The sequence below is a fragment of the Bombus bifarius genome, unplaced genomic scaffold, assembly GCF_011952205.1.
Source record: "Bombus bifarius isolate JDL3187 unplaced genomic scaffold, Bbif_JDL3187 scf7180000009125, whole genome shotgun sequence".
In the NCBI taxonomy this organism is placed as follows: Eukaryota; Metazoa; Arthropoda; class Insecta; order Hymenoptera; family Apidae; genus Bombus; species Bombus bifarius.
Genome location: NW_022884914.1, coordinates 693,429 through 717,607, shown reverse-complemented (window position 1 = coordinate 717,607; position 24,179 = coordinate 693,429). Strand labels below are relative to the sequence as shown.

Below are 24,179 nucleotides of genomic sequence, written 5' to 3'. Positions count from 1 at the left end.
TGTCCTATTAAATTATTAATGTTTATGTAAGTTCACACTTTTAAGAGGGCGACTGAAAAAATAGTATCTGACCGAACCACCCTCTAGATTCTAAATATTTCGATGAATATCTTGATTTGATCGTTTCATATATTTCTCTGTAACTATTATTGTACGTCCTTGCACGCTTAAATTTTTCAGAAATGCATAAACATCCGTCGTCTATTTATTATTCACGGTATTCATTTATTATTCATTATTTTTTGCATAATGTCTTCCAACGTGAAAAATTCGGTTAATCGATGGAGAAACGACTCTTGAAGGAAAAAGATCGTACACGTAGAAAAAATTATTCATCGTGGAATATCCACGGTCAATGTTTATGTATTAAAATCATGACGCAGGCGAAAACTGCTGATTCATTTCGACTAAAAAGTATTACATTTTAAATAAATGCAGGCTTCTGTGCCACTCGGTTTACAAACTTTTAACCAGGTATATCGTGTGCCATTTCAATATATAAAATATTTAGTTAGTTCACATTTTTCTACTACGAAACGTCGAAACTTAAAAGGTCCTATTGAAATATGCTTTCTCCTACTTCACGTAGAGAAATTTCAAAATCCATATATATTTGTACTACTCATAGATATTCAGAAACTTGAATTATTTTATAGTAACAATACATATATGACTGTTACCAAAACGTACGATATAAGCTAAAGACAAAAGCGATAACGTATATTGCATACAGTAACAATAGTCATCGATAAAACGAATAACGATACGAAATATCAAAAACATCAAAAACATCGAACAATGTATATATATAAAATTGATAGGTACTTACACAGAGAAGTGGTATAGGAAGCACTTCCAGCCAGTGGGACGCTCCAGGAAGTTGTAAACTTGGCCCTGAAAGGTCGCCTTCCCAGCACGCCGATGTTCCTTCACGTGATAACGACCCTCCCACGTGTTACGTTCGCCACCGGTGTTTGCACCCAACAGTAATCGTGGATCAACACCTGAACATTCGTGAAATTTCGTTGAATACTCCAAACACCGATAAAAGTACGGAAATTTGAAGATTTTTCGTCAGGAATTTCAAGTAACATTCCACGAAGCATTGAGTTTCCGCGAAGCTAAAGGATAGATAGGATGACTGTAAAAACGTTAGACTAGATCTACGTATAGTATAACGTAAAGGTTTATCGTTACATCATCTGCGTACCAAATATTTTATTTTCATTTTTATTTTCATTAGAATATTTCATTTTAGTGTAATGTTAGCGTCGTTTCTTTTAGAGTTTTTTTTTTGAAGGATGTAATATTTTTTAATGAAATTCGTTCCGAAGATATTTTACTTTTCGTATTTTCACATATATTTTCTTTATTCATTGAAACTTAATTAATACGAAATATGGTAATTTTATATGATTTAAGATTTCAGTTATCAGCAAACGAATGCAATAGGAATTAAATATAAAAATGTCATCAGAATTTTTAATGCAGAGTTTTTAACTTAAATACGTATACGCGTATTGCAAAATTTTGAAAAATCTACACACATGCAAAGATAAATTCTTCCTGTTAGATACTATCAAATAAATATTAACAACGTAGAAGCATATATTTATGACACATGACAATAAATGCACATTTTGGTTACGTAATACATTACATACAAGTATATGCACACATATAGATATCTTCGATTCAGTCTGATAAAAATAAGTAACTTTAAAAGTTAATTTCAATCCACCAGGTGCACAGACGTTCACAACAATTTGTCGAGGAATTGTTCGAGAAAGTTTAATATCAATAAGTTTGCAAATAGCGCGATAGAAGTTTATACATATATGTATATAGTACTCTCACATAGACTAATCGACACTGGTTATGCATAGTAAAATAATTTATAGACACTGAGCTTTATAATTTTATTTACACGCGAAGCACATTAAAAGAGAACTTTATCAGATACTGTTATATGATTTCAAGCTTAAACCCCAATTAACGTTGTTAAGAGTATCAGATCGTTACATAATAAATATCAGGCTTTCAGTTATTTTAAAGTCATAAAACTTTCAATAATTATTTTCATTCGTGTATTATCCTGTTCGGAAAGCTTCGGTCAACTATTTTCTTCACTGATTCAATAATATTCTCAAAGCAATTGTACGTTCTACATTTTGCAAGCAGCGATTTGACAAGTTGAATCACCAACATTTTTTACAAATATCAATTTGATCAAATTGCACCGAACCGATACAGCAACAGAAATCAAAAGAACTTGCACAATTATTTTAAAAAGTATATTGTTTCGGATGGTCCTTTGTTTGATTAAAAATGTTCGTTTTAAAGCTAGTTGTACCCATTTCCGCATACCATTCGTCTCAAAACGCATTTTGTTTATGCATTTATGGAAAATATAGAATGATATATTTTAAATCGAAGCATCCAAAGGCTTTGTTTCTTAGGTTTCACCTTTTTCTTTTACTTCTTTAATGCATTGATAAAATTAAGAATTTGCATAAATGTCCGTTATCTGTTTATTATGCAACAATCAAATATTTGATTCAAGGCTTAGGGGAAACACAAGTAGATTATTGTTAATTAGTTTATTCGTCCGAAGATCCTGTTACTTGGTTAAAGCATGAGCCTTCAATACGCTAAATTATTCATTCATACCAGGAATTACGTACACGGTGTAGCTTAGAACGCATCTCCGTATTATACATCCATCCCGTATACATATAATCTGCATAGAGATCGTATTATGTTATATAATCGCATAAACTATTTACCATTTGTCAAAGCCTCAGATGTTCCGCGAAGCTGCTGCAAAAGCACATCGCGAAGCCCATATATGAAATAGAAACGCGTTCAATGCAATCGAATCTCTTTGATAACTCACAGCTATGATTTCGTTCGATAAAGATAGTATAAAATAAAACCCGTATTTAATTAAAATACTTAAATCGAATTTTATTATTTGCTATCATCCTCGTCGATTCTTAATAGTAAATCTTGTATTTACTAGAGCTATATCATTTAAGTAAGATTGATATTATCTTATAAACGCTCCTATTCCGAAGGTATTGTTATTATTTCCATCGTTTTCGCAATCGATCGCAAAAATTTCCCTGTGCAACGTACAGCATTGCACACTCGCGGCAGCAGTTACAAAACATCGAACTTCATATTACCGATGAACTATAATACGAGTTACGTTCAAGTCGATTAATACGTAATTATTTGTTATCCACTGGCGCTGAGTTCGATAGGATTTATTCGTTTATTTATTAAACAATGTCGTACAAATGAAATTTTCCAACTCCTTTTGACGATATACATATCTTTAAATAACAAAGAGAGACGCGTTTATCACTCAAATACAATCGATATTCCATCAGAATGTAAAATAAAATTTATGCAAAATTCTTATTGAGTAACCCAAGAATGAAATGCTTTATTACATAAGAAATTTACAAATTTGCCAATTGCAATAATGAAATTCTATCGCCAATCAAACAGCAAATTGCTCGAAACTTTTTCAATTAAAATTCGGTATGCTAATTCAACTTACGTTTCTTATCAAAAAATACATTATTTTTTGTCGAGTGCGACAAAGAGACGCCTGTTCGATCGAATGGATTGTCATCTGACGAGATAAAAATTTGTGGCTACGGGACAGAATTGACGAGGGAGAGACGCACGATTGCACGAGCGGTTCGATCCGCGCCTTTTTATCCGCCACTCTTTCATTAAAAACTGTCGAGTGCGCCCACGAAAAAACCACAGCAAGCTGAACACGAACCACAGGTTCCGAGTAATCCAATTATTTGGCGAGTAAATATCGGCCACGCATGAACTTGAAGCGGACAGAAACAACCTGATGCGGAATTAAAGCATGTCACCCATAAGGAAATACGATATTCTCAGGGGATATTTGTAATTAACGCTATTCGAGCCACGAGTCGAACAATTTCGAGCGATTTCTTTTTCAGGATACTATCGACTCGATTCAGTTTAACGTCACAATGACTACAGAAGGTATTAATTTTTTATGTCCTCTTGCCTGATTATAATACGGCATATTTTATTAGTTCTTCTTCTCCGTAATAAGTTGAATACTTGAGACATTGAATAATCAGTTTAAAACGGGAATTAATCTGTATATAGAACGACATATAACTGTATCTGAACTTTTAAACAATCGTTGACTTAAAAAATTCAGGAGATGATGAAACTGTGGCATCGTGCCATTTAAGAAATTTAAGTACACCGAAGGCGTAGAAGATTGCGATGTAAATAAAATCTTCAACTAATTACATCTTGTTCGAGACGATAAGATCAATTTTTCCTTCAAGCGTAATTTGCAAAAGACAATATGTTTTACGTGCACTACGTATACAATGATGAAACTGAACTAAACACATGACAAAGAGTTAGATTTTCAAATGAAGTATTTAAAATACTGAAAATCCGATATATCGTTACTTACAGCGGCAAGTAATTTAACAAAATTTTTCTGCCAATAGTTCGCACCATTTTCCAAGTATATCGTTCTTTTTCGATAAATTCTTTACCGTCTACCATTATTTTCATATTAATCCGAAGCATATTCGTTTTTAATACCTTATCGCGTATATAATAAATTATTTATCAAGCTTATATTATTTGTACCGCAGAGCAGATATCGGTGTATCCAAAAATACATTCGATACAATCATGAATTTATCTACCTTTGATCTAGCGCTTTACTAACTTTTTTCTCACACTATCGCTTAGCAACCTGACTGTAACCAGGACCTCACCCCTGAAACGCTTCCGCTTACAGGATATGACGTCATCTACCCTTCCATTACGAACTGAAAGTAAGCCGATCCTTCGCAGTCAATATTTAAGCTGTATCTACATACGCCACTGGTGTCCGAGAAATCCCAACAATTCTTCACATTTCACCAACTTACTTTACATTAAAATTTGAAGGAAGAATAATTTCTTATCCAGAAATACTATAGCACGGTGCATGTTTGTTTCGTTTATTTCTGATTATGAATCTTCTCGATTTATATATTAAGAAGCGTTTAATTTATAAAAAGAAACGATTATAATCGACCATTATGCAAAGTAACATGTATGGACGAAAAACGGTCGATAATAGTTGAAGTGGATCTCACTTCTAAGAAAACTCTACATCTTCTCTGGTATTTAGTTTTTGGCACAACGATTCTCTTCACAGCAGCTTCTTTCGTCTCTATTATATTGGGTTGGCAACTATTCCATTAACACCTTTTATCATTATCACCTAATGACAAAATTCGCAATCACTTAGTTGACAACCCAGTACCGCGGAAAGATCGCCGACATACAGACAATGTCGACGATAAAGTTCAAATGCCGACAAGCCGAAAGAGTGGGAAAATTTCAATAGGTCTAACGGCCATCAATACATTTCGGCACCGCAGCAGTTGATATTCAGTTAGCCACCAGAGAGTCAAGAGTCAAAAGTCGTTAATCGAGAATTGTGATATCACGCTACTGCATTAAGTTCGCGTTAAATAATCATCGTTTATCTATTTAATTCTCTGTAACAAATCAATTTATCAATACATTATCATGTAGAACAGAAACCACTGGAAATCCTAATTTCTAACATTTCTGGTAAAGAAATCCTATAATACATTCATCCACGCGTTTGCTTTCTTTATCCCGAGATATAAAACTTCAACAATAATACAAAATACAAGACCATAAATTTCAAAGGTCCACGAAACACACAAAAATTAACACTTTAACGACCAATAGCCTATTAATCGGTTTATGTCGCCGACGCTCACCGACCGATAGCCTATTAATCGGCTTTTTGTCGTCGACAATCTTTCTCATTATTTGAGCAGTAATTTGTTATTTAGTACTAAGGTATCTTGCTCAGTTGCGTTAGTTGCATTGCTTTGTAAGCTCCCCACAGTTTTATACCAATTTGAACAACTTACCATTCGTGATGAACGAAAAGAATGGTATTGGAGAGTCTAAACCGAAACAGAGCCGACGGCAGGGAGAATATGCTGAGCCTGAGCTGCCGGTCGGACGTGCGTATACTGTTGAACAGCTAGCGGTCAGTAAAGTGTTAAGAAGATGAAGAAGCTCAAATTCCAATGAACAAGGTTACCATCTAATGTCGATTGCCATCTAACAAACCGGGTCGTGAAACTCTCAACACATTATGATATTAAAGGTAAATAAATATCGCAATATTCAAGTGCATCAAAGGGGAACAATAATCGTGAATAACCTCACCTCCGCTAAAAGTATCATTGTTGTCGGATTGCAGCGTAGCACTCGTGTCGGATAAGGGCGATGGTGCTGGCCTTAAATCCGACGGTGGTTCCAATCTCAGTAAATCACTTCCGCCATCTCCACCGCCTCCGTTTCCTTTTCCGACCTGTACAATCGTCACGTTCAGAGGTCCCCGGTTACCTGTCGTAAAACAGAGAAACTGCTATGAGGCTCGGACACCAAAAATACATCGTCTAGATGTTTGCAACGACGGTGCTCGCTGGTACTACTTCCGGCCAATTCGTCGACCAATGTATTGCATGTTTACCAACTAACTTGCAAATTGGAACTTGCATTAATCCATCAAGACGGTTTCATTTGTAGTTTTTTTTCTTCGATCAATTTATATAATCCTTTTTTTTTTTTTTACATTTTTTTTATCTTCTACTATATACTACTCTCTAAATACTAAAAAGTATTTAATAAAGCTCTTTGTATTACTTTATAAATTACTTCCTATTACTTTATAAATTTTTATTATATTCTCGACTATGCGTGTGACTTTATAAATGATTATCGTGTAATCCACGGAAGCATAAAACGATGGAGAAATGATGAAAGCTGTATGTACTGTGAGTGTAAGAAGAACTAGGGATATTACAAAATTATTAGAAATATAATCGGTATAAACGAATTTTATCATTATCAAGACAATCGCTAACAAGTTTCTTTTTTTCATATATGCATGCGTAATAGTAGAACGAAGCATATATATCTTTTTATTCCATCTAGAATTTCCATCTCAAATAACCCAGCGATAATTAACCAAGAGTAAATTACTCGTTCGATAAATGGAAAAAGAATGCAACTTCGTGTATGCTGAAGTTACATATAGTTTCTCGGGAAATTATTATAGCCAGAGGCCATTTTTTCGATCGATACTGGCGTTGTAGACGCGATAATTAATTACCACGAGCTCAACTAAAAATACAATTACGTTAATGCGGTATGTTACATCTATATGCACGCAACTTTCTATAGAAAATGTTTCATTCTTCCTCTGCGGTACGTGAAGCGCGCACACAATGGTGTGCGCAACACCTTAGAAACACGTTCATTGAAACATTCTTGCGTTCGATGAAAACCAACCAGCATGTATAATGTCGAAAATCACCCTTGCATGGCTCTTGCAAGGTCAGCATTGAAGATTTGCAAGTCAGAAACACTTGAATTATCAGATGTACGAACATCTAACACTCGAACGATTCGAACTCTCGAACGAGTTGGATAGGCGATTATTCGAACCATTTCATCAGCCGAATAGAAACGTCGAATAGTCCTGCAGAATCATTTAACATTTCGCTAACGTTTTAACGTTCGTATCGTTCGAGTTAATCCATCGTTTAGGAATATCTATTTTCCACTCACTTTCCACCGTGAATCAATCGATCAATACTAATTCGACGAGCAGCCAACCGTGCAAAAATCGCGTATCAATGTGATTAAAGACCTTTTAACCTCGGGAAGAGTAAATTCGCGACGCGTCAATGAATATTCAAAGATATCCTACTTTAACTTGAAAGTAAATCTGATATTAGATAGCCAGGCTCTGTAATTGAAACACAAAATCAAATCGAGCATGTTTACATCAGTTTGCTTCATCTTTCGCGAATTCTGAGTTTATTAGTAATTGAATTAATTACGAAAAGTAAACGAAGGTGCGTGCGAATAGTTAAACGCTCACGATGTTTCCCATGTGTTATCATTTTCGATAATATAAAAATGGCCAACGCAGATCGATCAAAGTACGAGTAGTTGACGGCTTGGAATTTTTTCCGCGTTATATTTATTCATCAATGTCGGTCAACCGACCAACGTCGTTGACAATGGCAGATTATAATTATTCGAAGGAACACGATTATGAACGAGGAAATAGGCGATGAGTTTCTCGGGAACGTTACTAAGTGGCAATTAACCTTCGTTTTACCGAGCTTCGAGTAAGCTGTGTCAACGTTAAAGCCACTTAACTCTTAATCTATGCCTTCCCTGATTTCCGATTCAATAAATTATCGAAAATATCCGATGTGATAGAGCTTCCGAAAGAAAACAATCAATTCCTCGGAAAGAGCGTCGATGTGTAATATACTCTGAAATATACTTTGTTAAACCTGCTATCCGATGACTTAATGCTATGACCTTTTCTCTGACACAATTAGACATATAATATTTGTGTACGTGTGTATATATATATATATCTTCCTACAGGTTAAACTTACTAACCAGTGACGTAATACTACGACCTTTCGTTGTCTCACAGTTTTACCAGGTCTCCTCGGGGACTATCCTTGCTAAATGTTGGTAGATAGGAAAGAGAGATATAAGGGAATAGAGACATTATGTTTGGGTAAAGAAGATGTAGTAGTTGTGAACGGCGGCGTATTTCTAAGGGTCATGCAGGACAAGTAGATCAATGCTATTTTTATTTTCTTTTGCGATTTATAACGAGGATTTAACCTGCGTATGGTCAGACGTATTCGTAAAGCTGAGGGAATCGAACTCGCGTAGCTATTCGATACGAAAAATCCGATTGCTTGTAAGACGTTTATGATAAAGATCAAAAATGACAAGTATATGACTTAAAAAGTAGGAATTCTTTTTACAAGACCCAACTATCAAAGCTATACAACCAATACACGGATATTCATTCGAGCCATCGTTACTCGTCGCGTTTTATTTCTCCTTCGAAATAGTTGACCATCGTGCCGAAGATTTCACGATGAATACGAAGAAACATCAAATCCTTATCGCGTCCTATCTATACAATCCGGTAGAACACTACTGACTTCCGAGTATATCGTATACGTAATAAAGGAAGACAATAAAATTTTACTGCTTAAACAGCCCTCGTAAAGCTCGGCTTTTCATAACCGATGACCAAATTCAAAATTATGTCGACTGGTGCACTCGGTGCAGGACCATCTAGATTTTTATGAAAATTTAATGGACGCTGCATAATCTCGGTTAAACGAGATTCGTCGTTAACGTAACGATTGCCCGACGAATTTTCCATATTTTGTTCACAATATCGATAAAAATTCTACGCTCTCCTAAATATCGTCCAGTATAAAAATATATGTATATATATACAAAATGTTAAAAGGTATTGTATTTAATACATTTATACGGATTATGTAACTCCATTTGTGTAAACGAAATTTCAGTCGTGCCTGATTAACTGAACTTCAACTGAGCTTCTATTATCTGAACTACTGCCGAGCATCAATCCATTTATACGAATGTCGAACAATAAGATGTAAACAATAAAGGCACGCATTATGCGACACACTCTCGTAATTCATTATTGATTATGTATTTAAAAGGAAAATCAATGTTTCGTTGACTCCTCTTGTACGAACGTGAACTTTCTATTAAACTGAACGAAAAATGATAAATGGTGGGGAGAAATAGGTGGACTTCTATTATGCGAACGACCTAGTTATTTGAAACGACTAGTCCTCCGACAGGTCCATATAAACGAACTCTGCAGTATTTATAAAACATTGATATTATAGGTAAATCTAGCTTGCATGAAAGCTTAATCGAATTAGAAATAATTTTACGAGAAGTTTGTTCTATAAAAAAAACAAATGTAATTTGAAATCTTGCGATTGGCGCAACCTCCTCTTACGGCTTTTGCAATTAATAGGATCCTTCAAGGATTAAAATTTAAAATCTATCAGGCGGTACAAAAAACTTCTTCGCGTAAAGTATACGTTTAAAAATTGTGTGAGAAACTAAGAAGGCAAAACAGGTAAAATAGAGATAGTTCTAGGATCAAAGACAGAAACTGTTATTCAAACGGTATAAGAAATTCTTCAGTACTGAGTAAACATTTATAAAACATGTCAAAAACGAAGAAAACTTGCAAAGACAAATTTGCAGATGGGCTAAAAAAAGTTTTAGGATTAAGAATGAAAATTAGAAAAGAATTACTCTTCACACGGTACAAGAAGTTTTTTCGACTGAGCGTATCTACGTATATTTAACTCATTCACTCATCGTTTGAACTAAATGATGATGTATTTCACTTGTCTTGCTTCACACTTTTCTTGTCCTCGCAACGTTTTATAACAGTGTTAACAATATACAGACAGAATGTATAATCTTTGTTTTTGATACGCCAGTGTCAGATATGAATTGTTGCTTTCCGTTAAAATGGATGTATCATTATTAGATGCTCTTTTTAACACGCCGGTTCTTATCCTTATAATTTTTTAGAATCTTCGACCTCAAAATGTAGTTTCAAAATAGAAAACGAAAGGCAATTTAAAAAACACTATCGCGCTCTGAGTGTGAAATTTGGAACGTGGATCTGTGTGTCGTACCGTGCTTTAAAATATATCACACTCAATTGTATTATTAATTATTATTAATAATATCTTTAAGAAAAATTATAATTTAATTATCAAAAACTTCGTTCCATTGTGCTTGCGTAGAGAATAGCATTATCCGCCACAAATTGCAATGCTGTATCGTTTACGCGTAATTCGCGTCAAACTCTGCCGTACAGAGAAACAGCCTCGCACAAATTTCAACTGTACTTAAGAGATTAAACAAGTACGCAAAGTGCTTAACGATGTTGAAAGTTAAATGTCGCGAATTATGAAGAAACATTTTAGTTTATTTAATTTTTCGCTAAAATAGCCAAAAAAGAGCACTTTGATTTATTCCATTGATTCAAAATGATACTTAGCGCTAACCTTACCTGGCTCGATTAAATGACCGGTTTCAAAATTTCATTGAAAATTGTATATTTATTGTTATTTCTTCTATAAATTCTAACTTTGTAAAATCTAACTTTATGCAATTTCTTATATTATCCGATTAATCAATTTCTCGATTTTTCTTAATATAGGAATCTACATAAAGTTAGATGAACGAAAGAAACAAGTACAGTTTTAAATTAAATTTTGAATCAGGTCATTCAACCTGGTAAAGTTAGCGTTAGACTGCGTAGTTATAAACAAAGAATGTATCTGATGAAAACCATCCCGAGTCATAAAAGATAATAGAAAATTTTTCCAGAAGCGATACAAAGGTGGTACAATACGAAGAAGACAAAAAGCTCATAATTCATTAAAAAGGTGTGAAAAAACGGGGAAACTTTATGCGATGGCAATAGATAAGATAAAGGGAGAAATGTGTTACCTGTTCTGGAGGGTGGAAGCAGCAATCCCTGAACCTCCTCTAGAGGCATCGCCTGTCCGTGATGGTCTCGGTAAGGTCGATGAGGTCGATCCTTCATGCCTCCTAACGAACGCAATGGTGGCGTTCGTCTTTGCCAGTTTCCACGTTGAACAACGATAGTAACGTTTGTTATCGGAGGTAAGAATCGAGGCGAAACTCAGGATCGGGTTCGGGAAACTGTGCGAGTCCTGAAGGACTCCTGACGATGACGAAGGACGGTGGTAGAGCGTCATCGCCCCGCCGTCGTCCCTAAGACCATGCCCAGCTTACAAAGAATCTCGAGTCGAACAGTTTGCAGTGTGCTACTTCAACAAGTTTAATCCTCTTTCGCTCTGTAACGATAAACAGAGAAAGTTTTGTTAATTATTGGAATTTCGATTGTCAGGAATAAACAGCGCGTAAGAAAAAGAAATCGAGGAAAACTTAAAAAAGAAAGTTTAATTCTTCTCGGTGGAATTCTACACGGATATGGATATGCGTGTGTTTATTAAATTTTTCCATCGAAATATCTGAAGTTGGAGATTCCTTTCATTCGTAAATAATATTTGATGTATTAATGAAAATATAGAATCACGGAAACGAGCATTACAATTTTTTATATTTTATTTTATATTTGTATTACTTAATATTTATAGTATTTATATTATATTTTATATTTGTTTCGACAGTTTTAGAAATTAATTTTAGTCGCCGCAACGTTTCGTGTTCTTCGCGTATAACATGCTATAGATTTAATTGACCACCTATTGCAATGATGTAATAATTATAATAATTCATTAACTAGGGCTGCACATTTTCTACCATCGATTAATAGCAAATTGTGTATTTAACAAGTATATTTCAGGTAATTTAAATACGTCGGTTTTTTATTTATAAAGTTTCGTAATTAAACATGAAAGAACTATCGAGGAGATTATTTATTCGTTGCGTCTCATCGAGTTGTTAATAATCTAATTCTGAAGTAATCAGAACGTTAATTAACAATCAGCTAGGTCATGCAATCAATTGGCAAGTTGATATTGCACATTTAATAATATTGCGTTCTCTGATAAATTCCGTAATGCCGTTAAATATAATTAATAATTATTATTCGATTAATCGAAGGTACAGAATTTTATAAAATTTGGCAGACGCGCGATAAAATGCAGATGATATTTCATACAATTTGGAATTATTTTATATTATAAAATGAATTTGGTCTTGAAATAATATATTCCATCACTTTATATGATATTATTAAAAATAACAAATTATCGATGGTACTCGTTAAATGCAAGCTGAGTAATGGATCTTATGCCAAAATTTTACGTATCTTACACGTGATTTCGATTGTAATTGCCAAGATTACTATGAAAGGACTACGACCATTTTTTCTATGAAACCAATTTAGGTCACATATTAATTGCTGTTGTGAAAAAGTTGTATCTTGTAGATAGACATAGGTATAATCGTTGAGCTGCTGATTGCACTGTCCTCGAAACTTATCATCAACCTTACAGACCACTTTACAACAATTTTTCAACCCATTTATGTATCATTAATTAACTGGCAATGAATAACTTTTCTCGCAATTCTACATTTTATACTTGTACTTTTATTAAATCTATGATTCTGTACATATATTTTTATGACGTTTCAATCATGCATTTTTTATCGTTACACATTTCTTTCTGTTTGAAAAAATAATACGAGAGGATACTAACAGCTGAATTAAATTACTTGAAATATTCCATATGATATAGTAATCTACAGTGCCACGTCTATCTTTCCATTGTTTTTCGTTACAAGTAACCCGTACGATCAGTTGATGCGATTATAAATACCGAAAGGAAAAGATAAGCTTAATGTTGAAATATCTTTACAACTTGAAAATTATTGGAAATACTGAAAATTGATTTAAAACATATTTCTAGTGAGAAAGAGAAACAACTTTTGATTATCACACCTTTGAACATGAACTACGCGAAGTAGACTGAAAACTAGCAATAAAGCGATCTGCCAATATACAAAATCTCTTGCCTATGCATATGTAGATCGTACCAATAACCAACACCATAAATCATTCAACGATGACAGAGTTCTTTCGTATTGCCAGCAATTTGGTATCAAAACGATACTTCTAAACAGCTTATCATAAATCGTCATTCTCATTGTTGTTTTATCATAGGAACATACACCACGTGAATACAAAATAATTAAACCTTCCACGTTTACAGAATGTTAAAAGCCAACTAATGTGCAAAATAAATATTCACATAAAAATATAAATCCAAATTTGGTACTTTCACTCCTCGTTAAAAAGATAACCCAGGTGTGCTATCTTTAATTTCTCAATGACGCCTGCGAAGTTTTTCGTCAATAACGTATAATATCAAAACATTACGAGCTCATAATATATGGTTCATTGAAAATAATTAAAAATATTGTGAGGTTTAGTGTGTAACAAAAAAAATTGTTTTATTTTAAGAACGAGATGATAACACATGTATAATAAGAAAATAATAATCAACATAAATTGTAACTAACAATAATTACTTATCAAACATATATACTTATTTAATAATGGGTACATTCCCCTTTATTTTCTATGACTTCTATTATACGATTTGCTATCGATTTATATAGTTTCTGGATATAATTTTGACTTAACGTATCTCATTTGCGTACAATTGCATTTTTTACTTCTTGTACGTATTGATGCTGCTTTCCATTCGCATATACGCCAGAAATGCGTTCTGCATGATTACTTATTTGTTCTTTGATTAAATTTATGTATCAGACACTATTCATTCTCCCATTGTTGAACTTGATACTTGTCTTGCCGAAATAACCGATGCCGGCCCAAACCATCACGCTGCCTCCTTCCATTTGTCGTCGAATGTCTGACATTGTCTCTTTTCTTGTGTCATGAAAATAATAATGGAACCCATCAAAACCATCCACTTGAATCTTTTTCGTCTGAAAATAGTACCCTTCTGCATTACTTTTTCCAATGCATTCATTCTTTTGCAAAGCGTAAACGTTCTACTTTGTGTTTCGTTGTTAACGAAGGTTTCTTTCTCAATTTTAGCCTCTTGATATTTTTACAGGATAGTAAAACCCGACAAACACTTGAAACACTGGCACTAGGACTAAATTTTTCCATTATTTGCTTCGTTGTTAACTGCGAGTTGGAAGCTACACGCAAAATTGCTCGCTTATCACGATCGGATAACGAGGACGGCCGACCAGTACTTTTCTTTTTGCCACAATCTTCAACATTTCTCAAGAAATTCTGTATTACTCTACGACTTCTTCTTATTACTTTCGATATTTTTGCTACTGATAACCGCTGCTGTTTTAGTTCGAAAATTTGCTTTTTTTCAGACTCGTTTAATTTTTTTCCGCATCCCATACTTACAAATTTATATAATATTCTACTGTAATCTTTACTCGTTGATAGATCGTGAATTACTGAGTAATTTCTAAACATATTAACAGAGTGTGTTATCATTTCGTTCTTAAAATAAAACAATTTTTTTTGTTGCACACTGAACCTCATAATATTTTTCATTATTTTCTGAGCTCATAATGTTTTAATAGTATACGTTACAGACGAAAAACTTTACACGCGTCATTGAGAAATTAAAGATAGCACACCTGAGTTATCTTTTTGACGAGGAGTGTATGAGTATGTAGTAGTCATAGATATCGATTTAGTCGCTACACGCAAACGTTTACAATTTACGGTATATTTTTGTAATCTATTGCACATATATACGTTACAGTAAATGTGTATATATATATATATATATATATATATATATATATAAGTTATATTAAAAATCCAACAGCATCAAAAAACTATACCGAAAAGTGAGAAGAAAACATGAAATCTTTGACTTCGATATAATCTTCAGAAATATAATTTTTATTATTAAAGAGCATTAATCAATAATTAGATTTAATAATAGCGAGAACACGAACGTTTTTGTGACTCGCTCTATATACGTATATAACGCTGAATTGCAACTGACGTGACCGTTCCCATATGTATTTTTGCCTATAGACACGCTTCACGTTCTCATACCCTCGGTCGTCGAAGCGGAGACGCGTAGACCACCGACAGCTGTTTGTTAAGAGTACACATTACGTGCGTGTGAAATAGATCGATAGAAATGCTGTCTCGGTTAGTAGGTCTAGTTCAACTGGAATTATGTAGTGGATCGTACAGTATAGACATGCGAGATCGTTCGTGTCTCTCAGACCGACAGTGACCTTATCGTTGCACGTGATACTTTTTTCCTGTCTGTCCTTCGTCTATCAATTTAGTTGGCGCCCCTTCTTTAAAAAGAGAAGAAGAAGAAGTAGAAGAAGAAGTAAGAAGAAAACTGTAAACACTTTTTCCAACGACAAGGGAACACAACTTGACGTGAGCTCTCCGAGTTTTTTTCCAACTCATTTTTTTTTATCACGATGACGACTATCCAACCATTAAAACGCGATTTACCACGATGTCCATGTCGCGCAACTATGCTACTATGCGAATATTTACGTAGCAATGGGAATTGCGAATGTGTATCAAGATTTTGAAATTAGCAGTGCCTGGTGTCCGGAAACTATTAAATTAAAACTTCAGTTTTCCTGTCCTTTATTTTTGAAGGTAGATCCAACATGTACATTTCATTTAGAGTACATTTACGAATTATTAATTCATTTTGAACCTTAGATAGCAAAGAACTTATACGAATATACGTACTGCCAATGAATATAGGCAATAAAAATATCGATAATTATCTATGGAGAGTAGGAAAGAATGAGGCTAAACTACGGGTGTAATACTCGTAGGAAGAAGCAAAATTTTCGCTGCAACTATTCGGTATAATAAATCTATTATGTTTTCTAACCGCTGTTTCATTCTACTCTTGGTATTATGTTCATTCTTCATCTTCGTATTATGAGATTTTCGATTTCTGTATTAAATTTATATGTCGTTGTTTCATCGTATGCTAAAACAATTTTTGAAATGATAATAATAAAGCAAACATAAGTCAGGTTTGGATTCTGGACTATTTGATTCATCATAAATTTATAAAACTAATATCGCGAAGCCAATATAAAATATATATAATATATAATACTGTATATAAAATATAGTATTCGTTTTTCTCATCCGACGTCCTTAATTTTCTTAGAAAATTATTTCTGATGCCGAGTATACTTCGCCGTTCGAAAACATCATTTAGAAGCCACTAAGAATGATTTAATACGAAGCCACCGAGTAACAGTAATTTAATGCGTAGTAAACTGTTGTAAACAACTGCAGGCCATTGTATTTTTTGACGAAACCACTTCTTAAGTCATCTGAGATCCTACTTAACGAACAATTCTACGTATAACATGATACATAAATAGTTCACGTGATTCGCGTGTAAAGTGAATTATGTATTTTGATAAAGTACATTACGAAGGCGAATGAAAATGCACGGAGAGCATGCGATCTCTTAAGAAACTAAATAACCAGCAGGAAACTGCTTCCAATCGTGCGACAATGACTTTCATCAAATACGTGATACTGTGAAAGAACTACGTTGAAATTGAATTTGAAATATAAAATACCTCCTCAATGAAGAACATTATTTTCAAGCCACCAACGATGATTTATACGGTAATTAAGCATTTTGTAAACACTAGCCTGGTATGAATTAAAAAAAAAAAAAGATTAAAATTAAAACTACAGAATAAAAAATGTTAAAATAAAATTTCCCTTCTAAGTAGAACATAAAAATACCGGAATTTATCAAATAAGAACTACGTTAAACAGTACGTTACAAAAAGTAACGTGCCCGACTGCAGTTAGATTCGAATCAGCTATCACTTGAATAATTATGAAGGTTGCTGTATGTCATTAACTGTATCTAAAATAATGAGAATGGGAGGATAACGATCTACTTATGTCCCTCTTGTTACACTGACTCCGAGACAAGCATTCACTTGACTTGCGTACGAGATTCATACCTTCCGTTTTCACAAAGTTCTTTGTTGAGAACTTCTCGCGCAGAGTTCAACAATACAGCGTCAAAGTCACATTTTTTGCAATCAATGTTTGATGGACTTTTAGATTAAAATCACGCTGAACCGTGACGTATCTCGCGCTTCCGTCTTCCTATTACGCGTTTAACGAAATTATGTAATCATATTATCCTTAATTTCGGGAACCTCATAGGACCACGATATTAAAGGGCTACGAAGTTTTTAATCTTGAAAGTAAACTGAATATATTCTCAGAGGTTCGTCTAATTTTTTACGGCATTTACTTAAATGTTAACTATGCTCGTTATTTGAAGCAAAAGGTAAGGGAAGAGATATTAACTGGAAAAATAGCAGTAGAGGTATTCTGACCCATTAACTAACGGACAAAAATTATTATTTTCACTAACAGGTATAATTATACGGAAATTTATTCCTTCCAACGAGAGGCCAATGTTTTCATGCATTTTATATTATACTTTATATTATATTATGTTATACTATATTATATTTTGTAATATTATTTAAACATATTATGCCATATATCTACTTAAGTGGATCGGAAAATATTGGTTTTTTCGTACTGCCAGAATTAAATGTACAGAATATAAAACAAATAACATGTTCATGATATTTATTAAAAACATATTATGCCTACACTTTGAATCGATACAATAGTCAATAATTAATAATAAAATCTGTTATGACCACATAGCATCGATCAATACATCGTCAGAAAAATAATGGAGACCTCAAATAGCAAGCGACTTGACATTTAACGAACTCGTGAACTTCGAAATTCTAGGACAATTCACTGACCAACCCATTCTTCCATATAGACTAAAACTACTCGATTAAAATTCGTTTTTGAAAGAGGAAAAGGTCAATAAATCCTTCCAATCTGATGAATTATTTTATTAGGTGTAACAATCTCATTATGTGACCAGCGATAATGTAAAGGATATAATTAATTTTAAAGGCTATTTTTATTCAGAAAATACGCGCTTTTAAGCGAAAAAAGGGATATAAAGCTTCTTTCCAACAATCTGTACGCCATAAAAGAATATTGCACCAAAGGTACAGGTGACGCATGAAATTGCTATGTCTAATGAAATTTTGTCGCATCTTTCACTGTTTCAGCGCTATAGTTTGCCCTGGTTACATGGAACACCTTGTAGATCATTTAATGGTTCTATTTTTATTCCACTGTAATGGTTTAAAATTTCATTCTAAAATAAATAACCTACGTGGCTAAATCATATTTAAAAAATATAGAATATAAAATGCAGAAATAACGTGTAACCAATGATGGAGATAGCCATTTCGTGTCAGTTATTTAATCGCTCACTGACAACAAGTGATATAAAAGAATATCTAACTATGCGATACATCAAAAGAATAGCTTTTCTTATCGGGGACTTATCTATTATAGGAACAAAGGCAATAAAAATTGTGTTGCAAATTATTAAACGAACATACCTCGAGATTCCTGCAAGAACATATACATGATACTAAATATTTATGTGCATGATAATTTTACTACTTTATGAATTGTCGCAAATGTCTTCTATTCCATTATATGTTTATTCTATTACATAATATCATCTATTGTAGCTATTAATTTTTTATGAAATTATATTTACTGCCCTATTTCGTCATATATGATTCAGCATTGCACGAAAATATTTTATTCCACGTTTCCGACTTATTTCTTCATACAGAACCGCCGTCTTTAGACTCGTCAATAGAGTGGTACAATTTTAAATGAACGAAACTGAGATGAAAGATATTTTGTCCTTTAGCAATTCAATATGTTTCTTGTATTCGTCTTCTACGGAGGATCATAAACTTCCTAAGCGCACGTTAGACACAAAGATAAACAGGTATGTTTTAACTACTACAACCTCTACAGTTTTACTTCTTCAGGTGATAACGAATTCTGTACATTTGCGTATAACGATACGACAGTTTCTTCAATTTTATCTGCTCGGACGTCAGTGAACAACTTAACTATACGATACAGTAAATTAATTGCTTTTAAATCTCTACCTTTTACTTTAAGTTACTTACTACTCAAATCCCAAAGATTGTCCACAAATTCTTTAATCGATACGATAGAAAATGAAAATTATATAATCTTTGGATAATTACATGATATTATAACGAGAAAGCGTGCAATGCGATGATTAACAGAGCGCAAAACGTTCGCAATAACGAACGCGCGAAAGGTATTTCATAATCGATGGCACATTAACAAACTAGATATTGTGACATTTCATGGAAATGATCAATACCGTGTGGAGTTGACAAAAATAGAGTCGTTATAGCGTAATTTTAACAGGTATCATCATCTCGATTTACGTAATCGATTTCCATCCTATAACATGTTTAACAACGGAAAATTATAACAGCTATAATAAATTCGACATTCTACAAATTTTCTAACTTGATATACAGATCCTGTAACCTATAAATCCTACGACCTATGAAATCTGTAGCCCATAAAATCCTGATTCTGTTTTAGCTTCGGATTTAATAAATCCTATTTTCCGCAGCTTTTACATTCTACAGATTCTGATGACCTACAAATTTGATAATGTACAGTTTACACAAATCTTATACCTTCACTCTAACGTCAAATGTTTCACATGTAGCATAATGTATTTGACGTAAGCATACTTTACGAAATTAACGATTTTGCCATAAACTCGAAATGCAAAATTACTTATCAAAGAACAAGAAGACACCACCAACACGATCATAACTGTGTAAATACCTTTCGACCTACATTGCCACCCATTGTTCATTAATACCGTAACGCAATAATCAGATAATTTATATCAGTACGTATCATCGATACGAAACGTTATTACCATGTGTCTAGCATCCATGACAGAACAATTTCAAACGCCACTCAATCAGACCATAATCCCCATAATCTTAACCCTTCGACCGTGATGTGTTCGAAGAGGAAACCATTTGCTACGCGCAGCACGAGATTGTTAGCGAAGTACATTAGGAACATTAAACATCTAGTCATCGCTTCTCCTTTCATCTACAAATCGATTTACCATGCCACGTATAACGCGATTATCTCTTAGCAGCGACTAAAATAAGAAGAAAATGTAGAATAACATTTTTTACATAGACGAGCGATGAATTTTCGAGCTCGACATTCTCAGAAATTAAATCTCCGCATGACAAAGCTTTATCATAGATTTTCTTTTGAATTTTGAATTTAAAATCCAAGTAACTTGGCTAACTTACACGAATTATACATTTACGAAAATTACATATTCCGTTTGCTGTGTGTGTATTCAGTTCGCTAAGGAAAAGGCTCGACCAATATATCTTGAAATCGCTCATTGAAAATTGATGCTTAGGAAACAGAATACGAAACATCGTCGACTGAAAACGTTTCGTGACAAGCTGCCCTTCCCTTGCTTTCCAGTAAATAACTACAGTACCCAAGATTTATGTTGACGTCTATCAATGATCGATGTGGAGTTGTCATGCTAAATGATCCCCTTCCTTCTCTAATCGTATTTTCTATTCAGGTCGCTTCAGATTTGCTTACGGATTGAGCTTCTTTTATCTCCGCCAAGGGATAGAAAGAAATATATTAGTCAGATGTACTTTTTATCGGGTGCATGTGGAGAAAGGGGAAAACGAGAGAGAATGCATTGTCGCGGTTTTAAAAGTATCGATTATTAGCTGGTGTTTATTCCGACATGGATGCAGCTTTACAAAACATACCCGATTTCCGTTAATTAAATGGCCAACTATCCGGCAATTATCGAGTGACAAATTAATGACGACTTCTATTAATAGACTTCTATTAATACATTTTTAATAAAGTAAAGTAATATTAAAAATTATTTTAATATTAAAGTAATATTAAAATATTTTTGTATTAGACGAATTTATCTCGAAAGATTTACTTCTGTAGACTCAAACCGATAAATACTGTCTACGGTTGAAATATAAATTTTTTTTATCACTATCGTGACTAAGTTGCTACTTCTTGGCCGAAGTATGAGATGAAATACTACGTATCACTATTACTACCTGTATTGGTCACTATCCTTAAGCCATCAGCGATAATAACCCAACATTGAGTTCACGCGATATTTTCTTGACGATTTATTTGCCAATCAATTTACGTTATTGAATTCTGTTTTTTAATATTTCAGCACTAAAAGGAAATTCTAAGGATTCGACTAATGTCTTTTACGTCACTGTGTCTTCCATTTGGACTATACAATTTGATAAAATTAAGAGAAACTGAAGTATTTATAAATTATGATTAATGCTTGGCCTTTCGTGGGTTAAAGGAACGAAACAATTTTTCAAACTTTAACATATATATGTGTATAAGTGAATCGTTGTTATGTCAGATTAAATATTTTATATCAAAAGTAGAAAGTATTTAACGCTTCATATGTTGTATATGATAATTTATATATTAATTATTAATTATATTGATTAATGTATATTAATTAATATATATAACACACGAAACGTTAGATACTTTCTATTTTTAATAGAAAAATATTTAATCTGACGTAACAAGGATTTTCTTCTATCACTAATTGTAAAGAAATATTTTTCGATTTGAATGGAATTAGAATATAGATCCTAATCACTAAATATAAACATCAATTTTGTATTCGTTCTGGAATTTAAATTATGGACAATTGTAAATAAAATTTCGTGTATACTAGAAAAGTACAATGTAAAAATATGAATGAAACCAAGCACGCGTTCATGTAGGAATAAATATATTCAAACTGCGAATGAATGAAAACATGCAATTATGTAAAACACCTCTAACTCGCTATGTAAGATAGTGTTATAAGTCAGTCAGTGAACACTTGCTTTATCTCGAGTAACCATCGCTGCAAGTATATCTCTTAATTCAGAAGCTTGGCGAAGGAAATCCTTGAATTTTGTATGGACACAATTGCTATCGAAGTGTTCTGAACATGTTTGAATTATTCATGGTTCTTATTCATTGTCCTTGCAAATGCTAAGACGGCGTTAAACACGAAGCAAGAAACATGAAGTTTAAAAAACGCGACGACAAAACATTTCTAAAGGCAACAGCAGCGAAATTAAAATTAACGAATCGACTTGCTTCAAAATTATTCTCGTTAATGTCATTATTCGTTACATTACATAATTTCAATTACAGCAGGAAAATTGTACGTTATTTCTGAACCGATATCAAAGAGCAAATACTTTGCATCTTAGAAATCAACGACAAAGCAATTTCATGTAATTTTCCTAATAAAAACGATACCCACGTAAGATAAGCGTCGTTAATGATAACAAATGATATACGTATATATGTATGTATTATATGTGTGGTCATTATATTGTGATTCCCGGTCAAGTCTAATTTTATTGTTCAGCAGACACGATGTTTTAGCTGTGTGTAATAACTGGCACGTATAAATCGAGTTAAATAGATGAAAGATGACTATAACCTTGATGACCAACCGACTTTTCGATCGGTCATGTTTATCTGTTTAACGTATCAGAACTGCTAACATTAGCCAGTTCTTGAAACGATATATACTCACCCTGATCCTATAACGAAACTTTTATATTTCAGAAAAATAATTAACATTATTTCGTATAGAACATCTGATATTCGTTCATGGTATTTTCATAGCCTTCCCGTGAAATAAAAAGTAATCAAAATCTCGAGGAAATTGACCTTTTATAATAATTTGTAATTTGACGTTACAGTGGAAAGATTGAAAGTATAAGATATAGATAGTATAGTATAGTAAGGTATAAGGTATACTCTTCGAGTATTATTAAGAAAATGATACAGATATTATTTAAAGGGAATATTATTTTTCGAATATCGAATATTATAAACCGCGTTCCTTTCGTAGAAATAACGTTAATTCATATTTCTTACAGGGAAAATTCCTGCACATCGTACGAGATAGACCAACAGTCTGTTTTGATAAATTCCTTTATGTAATTCGCTGAGAAATCTATTGGCAATATAATTTAGCGTATCGTGCCTCGGAAAGATCTATAAAAGTATACTTTTACATAAACCTACTACCGCGGCGCCGTAAATGATATACTTTTAATGAAATTACTTATCTCACGTCAGCGTGGTTTCGCGAACGAAAGGATATTAGAATCGATTCAGCATCTTGAATTTTGAACACGAAATTGAGAAGACGATCCACAATGGAAGAGGAGGTATAATGGGAACTTTGGTAGGCAAAGCGGTACAAAAGTTACTGACTGCTGGCTAGTGAATTTATAAAAGCTTCTACAACTTCAACTGACATTTCACTGAATCCTGTAGATTATATTTTCAGGAACTGGAGAAACTCCTATCCAAGAAGACGACTCCGATAAAGTCGTCCCATCCTGAATTTCATACTTGCACGCTCTTTCACTCGCTACTCGTTCCGCGAAATAATCTAACATGTAAAATAGAGTTTAAGTTTGCCACTTTATGGATGTTATTAAATATTGTTTAGTGAAAATCGTCCTTTCTTTTTCCCAGCCTTTGAAGACATTTGATCGAATAATGGATAATTTTACAATTGATTAATTAATTAAATAATAACGTATACTAACATTAAATAATTTTCACTTCCTTCTCAAATGTTCCCCAATCTTTT

General features: G+C 33.3%; 1 protein-coding gene across 1 annotated transcript in view; it reads right to left on the bottom strand.

The window, feature by feature from the left end:
* Positions 1-825: 825 nt before the first annotated feature.
* The window catches only part of LOC117213615 (potassium voltage-gated channel subfamily KQT member 1-like), a 30,638-nt gene continuing 7,284 nt past the window's right edge, over positions 826-24,179 (bottom strand). Inside the window, exons 2-4 of the mRNA XM_033459108.1 lie at positions 11,473-11,843; positions 6,286-6,465; positions 826-1,004 (exon numbers count right to left, since the gene is read on the bottom strand). Coding sequence (XP_033314999.1) covers positions 826-1,004; positions 6,286-6,465; positions 11,473-11,569 — 456 coding nt within the window. The 5' untranslated portion in view covers positions 11,570-11,843. The remainder of the gene's footprint in view (positions 1,005-6,285; positions 6,466-11,472; positions 11,844-24,179) is intronic.